The sequence below is a fragment of the Nelumbo lutea genome, chromosome 1, assembly GCF_056320005.1.
Source record: "Nelumbo lutea isolate HS-2025 chromosome 1, American lotus-T2T, whole genome shotgun sequence".
Lineage (NCBI taxonomy): Eukaryota > Viridiplantae > Streptophyta > Magnoliopsida > Proteales > Nelumbonaceae > Nelumbo > Nelumbo lutea.
The window spans coordinates 198,504,459-198,510,452 of NC_142684.1; the positions used below are offsets into that span (position 1 = coordinate 198,504,459).

At 37.3% G+C, this 5,994-nt stretch overlaps 1 protein-coding gene and 1 long non-coding RNA gene across 2 annotated transcripts; one reads left to right on the top strand and one right to left on the bottom strand.

Moving 5' to 3' along the window:
- The first annotated feature begins 953 nt into the window (after positions 1-953).
- LOC148880259 (uncharacterized) lies at positions 954-2,147 on the top strand. The gene is made up of 2 exons (XM_088966893.1): positions 954-1,169; positions 1,292-2,147. The coding sequence occupies exons 1-2, from the start codon at positions 1,113-1,115 to the stop codon at positions 1,883-1,885; spliced, it is 651 nt and encodes a 216-aa protein (XP_088823019.1). The 5' UTR covers positions 954-1,112; the 3' UTR covers positions 1,886-2,147.
- An 831-nt stretch (positions 2,148-2,978) lies between these two features.
- LOC148880260 (uncharacterized) lies at positions 2,979-4,030 on the bottom strand. The gene is made up of 2 exons (XR_016105931.1): positions 3,509-4,030; positions 2,979-3,388 (listed from the first exon to the last, which is right to left on the bottom strand). It is a non-coding gene; the product is annotated as an uncharacterized LOC148880260 (long non-coding RNA).
- Between the last annotated feature and the right edge of the window lie 1,964 nt (positions 4,031-5,994).

The following is a 5,994-nucleotide window of genomic DNA, read 5'->3' on the forward strand; positions in this document are numbered from 1 at the left end:
TACCTGTGTTATGGTCTGTCTAGTCTAGGACATTACAGCTACTGCATGAATATTTCGGGAATGGCATAAAGAAAACCAGATATTTCTCATCTTAGATTAGACTAAGCTAAGTCTTAACTCTTAACTATTAAATAAATCAATAATGTAATAATTAAGCTCCTAACTGGGAAGCTTACAAAAGATTAATTAACCCCTAAATGACAATGTTACTCTTGGTGTCATTGCTGGAACTAGTTGGTCGCATGCATGCTCTGTTCATGTTTTGGTTTTATTTATATATGTTATTTTTAATTAATTAATTCTTGAATGCCATTATCAGTGTTTTAGACAAGCTAGAAATTGTATATTGAACTAGCTGGAAAAGAAAGACCTACATGATTCAATTGTCCTCTGTTGAGCTGAACCCCTTTCAGAGCTAGCTGCTCATTGAGTCACTGCTTCAACTGTCCGGTCCAACCCGAGTCTAACAACAATATTGTGTAGTGTTGCAAAAAAATCTTTTTGCAAATGAACAGTATTATTATTTTTATTTGATTCTTTTTTTTTATAATACTATTTGATTCATAAGAATATTATTTCTACTATGCAAGAAAAGAAAACAAGTAATCATCCTGATGACATGTTGCCCACATGCAAATGGTTGGCTTATTGCACAACCCACAGTGATCATCTGATCCTATTGGATGTTTCTCCCTCTTGTCTGATTGTCAAAAATAAATTCTGATCGAATGGTTGGAATCATCAGAATATATTTCAATATTTTATTCCATGGGAATATCTTAGTTAGGGGCCCATGTGATGGCAGGGTACCAAGTGTCAACACCCCGACATGTGAGGCAAATTGGTGAGGACTGAGGAGCACAGCTTCCGACTCTAGTGGTGGAGAATTGTTAGTCTATTAATGCTAGATTTGTTTAATATATTTCGATTTTCTGTTCTAAGGTTTCCAGTTGGAATGACACCGTCCCTTCAATTATCAACAACTGACCAGCTGCTCCGGTTGCTATATAACTCCACCCACACACTAGGCCAAAAGCCCCATAGAGTTCAAAAGCAGTTGAAAGTTGAAACAATCAAGGGTTGAGTGATTGAGTCTGAGTTGAGAAACACATATGGCTTGCTGGTCTGCTGAAAATGCTTCTAAAGCTTATCTCCGAACCCTGAAGATGGTAAGTATGAGCAACTCCATGAATCTCACAGACCCACCATTGCTACTGCTTGGACTAGCTAGGTTGAACTCTCTCTGCAATTGATCTCATATGGGTTGCTTTTGATTTTGTTGTCGGGAAAGAATGCAAAGGAGCCAGACGTGGCCGAGTTCGTCTCTGCGCTGGCCGCAGGAAACAGCTCGCAACTGATGGTGGAGGTATGCGCGGGGGCTGCAGGCGCAACCACGCTAGCTCTAGTTGCCGCGGCTCATCAGACTGGTGGGAATGTGGTGTGCATCGTTCCTGGGCTGGAGGAGCTCCTTTCATCAGAAGAAGCTCTGGGAGCCAATGCCGATTGCGTTGAGTTCGTGATCGGAGAAGCTCGAACCCTCCTGTTCAATGATTATAGAGGAGCGGACTTCGTGCTCATAGATTGTACTCTGGGGGACTACGAAGGTGTTTTCCGAGTAGTGCAGGCGGGTGCAAAGATGAATGGTGGGGCTGTGGTTGTGGGATATAATGCATCCAGCAGAGGCTCTGGGTGGAAAAGTGGGTCGAATACGCAGTTGTTGCCCATAGGACAGGGATTGCTGGTGACCCGGATTCCGGCAACCCCCAAAGTTGGTGGTGATGGTAGTTCCAGGAGGAGTCGGTGGGTTGTTACAGTAGACAAGTGCACAGGTGAGGAGCATGTGTTCAGGATCACATCTGCACACAGGAACGGGATTCAAGCTTAGATCTTTTGTCTCTATATATGTATGTTTAAAAGTTAAAACTCTTCCTGCTAGTCAGGTAATAGAATACCGAGCGGTGGTTAGAACTTAGAACAAATCTCCGTTGAGTGTTTGCTGTGAGAGAGTACAGAGAGAGCAAACTTATAAATATTGCTTTGGACATGTATTACCCACATAGCCTTTTTGTTTTTTGAGGGGTTTTCTTGTTCCTTACCTTGTATTTATCTTTGAAAATTTTGTTAATTAAGCAAACCCCTTGTAATCATTTCCAGATTTTCTTTTCCGGCCGGTTGTCTATGTTAGAGAGAGAGAGAGAGAGAGAGAAGGGACATACATTCTGTACCTCACTCAAGTACTGTGGTGTTCGCTCCATTGAATGTGAGAACACAAGTACTCTCTGCCTCTCTGGCTGTAAATTATCTCCTTACAAACGATGCAATGGGCAGTAAGAAATGATTGTGACACGGCTACATTTCTTCATTAATAGTCAGGGTCCAGCTGCTTTGGACAGAATGTAACAGTTCGCATGGCCTGCTTTTACTTACTAGAAGACAGACTGATAAAGCAATGTAGACATCTTCAACCAAACGGCCGGCCCCGGCCCTTACCCCTCTCCTTTCTTCCCCTTTTTCTTTCACAATTCACATCATCAGGAAAAGAAAAAGTCTGTCTGCTATGCTAATGTTAAAAGAAAAGATTTAAAGATTAATCAATTCAGTTTTGTTCCCAGAGGTTGAATTATATTTCTGATCACAATTTTGATATTCATAGGAGTAAGGGTGTCAATGGACCGATTTTGGATTGGACCCCATCCAGTCCAAAATCAATTTGGACGGACTGGACGGACCAATAAGACATTAATTAACTACAGTTAGCCCGGGAATAATTTCAAATTTTAGATAGAACCACGACCAGGAGATCAAACGTCATCGTTCACTATATCTTTTCCATGAGTTACATATACTCTTATCCAGAAGAATCTCTTTGAAGCTGATTGCTCCCCATGAAAGCAACTCACGCAAACAATCCAAAGAGCCCCCTCGAGCCACCAAATGAAGCTGCAATTAGGGCATGATCAGGAAGCAACTACTGAAACTATGGAAAAAAGTATACTTTGCAAGGGGTTTATTACCCATATCCACCCATCAAAGAACATACAAGAGCTCCTCTGTCTAACATGATATTGACACAATCAGGTCGTCTCTATCAGTCTACAAGGACCAATGGAACTGCTCCTTAACCATCTCTAACATTTAATAAGTGTGAAAACCCCTTGTAATTTAAACCCAACCACAGAATAATCAAACAAATGAAATGTAATAAACTTTTGATCATGACCCATCAAGCCTTGAAACAATTCTTTATAGAAGATGCAAAAGTAAAACCAAAATAACATAAAAAATACCCTCAAAGAATCTGCAACATCAATTAACTGAGCAGCAACTAGAATGGCTTGCAGACAAACGGAATGTCCATAGTACGTAGCATGGTACAAGCAGGTTCTTCCTTGAAGAGAATCAAACAATAAAATCAAACCGGAAGAACATTGCAGTGCATGTAAGCAAAAAATGCGAAAAGATAAAAGATAGAGAGAACAATAATTTAAAAATGACAGTAGGAGAAAACCTAGGGGAAATTGTGTCATTGCTGACGACTGGGAGACGGCACGATACATCACCGAGAACCACGAGTTTCAGGGGGTCTTTTCGCCGATACGAAACCGATTCTTCTGCTGAAACAAAAACCTGGAAATCGGCACTCATTTCCTTAGCCGATGCGGTGGGAGCAAGTGAGTAACAAGGTGAGAGGAGGGATGTCCTCTTCCATGAGCTGGTTGAGGCGTTTATCTAGTGGTGACCGCAATATCATCTCAACGGATCCCATGGCAACAGATTCCACACAGACCTCTATTTTTTTGCTTCGGAGTGCGAGTGAGATCTCACTCTTTGGAGAGAGAGAGAGAGAGAGAGAGAGAGAGAGAGAGAGAGAGAGAGGTTTGGTGGAGGATGGATGAGAGAGAATAGAGAGATGAAGAGAGGATTATTTTGCTTCAGGTTTGGTGAAGGAAGGATGGAAAGAGAAGAGAGGCGGAGAAAAGGGTGTTTGAGAGAGAGAGAGAGAGGCAGAGAGTTTAGACGGAAAAATGGAGCCCGCGCAAAAACACCCCGCGCGCGAAAGAGAGACGAAGAGTCAAATAGTTAATTGCATGCACTAAGCCACTAATGTTTTAGTCATTTAATTATATTAATGTCTTATTAGTTGCTTAATCATTTATCATAGTTATTATATTATTTCAGCAATAATTAATAGTTTTTGTTAATTATTTAATTATTTAATAATTCTATCATTTAGTTATTTAACAATTTCATTGAATATTTTATTTTATTATTTTATTAGTTATTTAATTATATTTTAAAATTTTTAATTATTTCATGATTTTTACTAGTTATTTAATAAATTTTTTTAATTATAAATTTCTAGTGGTTTTAATTCAGTTGGTTCAATTCGGCTCGGTTAGAATTAAGAACCTAACATTTCAAAAAAAAAAAAAAACTAAGAATCTAACTAGCATTTCAATTTATCCATTCTTATGAACTGGATTGAACCGAATTAGATGTCATAACCAAACTGAATTTAATATAGTTTGGTTCAGTTTTTTGTTTGGTTTGGACCCACTTATATGAGTATTTATAAACTTGTGAATAATATATTATTATTAATACGTATAATAATATATATCACTATTTATAAACTTATAATATATATATGCTTCAAGGGGCTACACAACGAGAAGTACCATATCCCCCACCCTAGTGGCAAACGGAATTTGATCCTAGGTCTTTGCTACAATGACTAGAGATCCTACCAATCAAGAATCAAATAAATCAAACTAAATTTGTTTATTTAGTTTGGTTCGATTTGTTTTCACTTCAGTAACCAAATTTGAGTACCCCTATCTTTCATTGCTTGTGGCATGACATTTGCTTTTTGAGATGAAAAATGACATACCAAATATGCCATGGCCCATGCCTTTGGTTGTAGTGTGTTTGTTATCTCTATGTCATTAGTGAATAAAGGTCAATGGGGATAGTTGGTCATCTGTGTTATAGACTGAACATTTTGATCACTATGACCTAAATAAGATAATGTCGTGACACAAAAAGGTTTCATGAAGAGGGGAGAAGAGAAAAAATCTAACTATTGGGTTGGGTTTGAATCAGTTCAGGACTAGGTGGAACCAATTCCGAACCGATAATAATTGGGACAATATATCCGGAACCGGAGTCAACTCATCGGTTCCAATTCCTAGAACCATAACCAACCTAATCAGTTCATGAACATTGGGTTCGTTGGGTTGAACTTAACCCATTCAATGCCCTATTTCTATGTAATATAAAATAACATATATATTATCTATAATATACATATAGTTAAATGTATGTGCCCAACCATAAAATTTGGGGCTCTAATGAGGGCCTGAACCTCGGTCAAGGCTTAAACACAAAATCTAGGTCCAAGAGTGAATTTTTCCAACTTGCTCAAATGATCACCCTTGTTTTATGGCAAAAATAGTAGGGTAAGGTGCCTTCAGTACTTTAAAACACATAGGTAGCAAAAAAGTTACCGAAGACCAATTCATTAGTTCTTGGGTTAGACTAGTTTGGTGGACGGTTTTAGCCTTTTTTTTTGGAGTAAATAGGGTTAACTATATGATCGAATTGGTCAAGGGTTGGGTCTTGGTTTAACAATAATCTAACTAGTTGGTCTCGTCCAACTTTTTAAATATTGGTTAGTGTTATATGTTTTGTTATATATAGAATAAATAATGATGTTTTGAAATATGTAGAATATATTGATTTATTTATATTTTATTTTAGTTTTTCATTTTTTACAAATAAAAAAAAAGTTAAAAATTACACTTTGAGGCGAAAATGATAAAGTGGTTGAAATAATTTATTAGTTATTATTTAATTAATAAAATAATAATTAATAATTATTTATCTATATTGTATCACTATTACTTTATTAATAATTTATTTTTGAATTTAAATAATTTAATTTAATTATCAATATTATTTTCATTCATAGGCAATTAATTAATTTAGTATTAG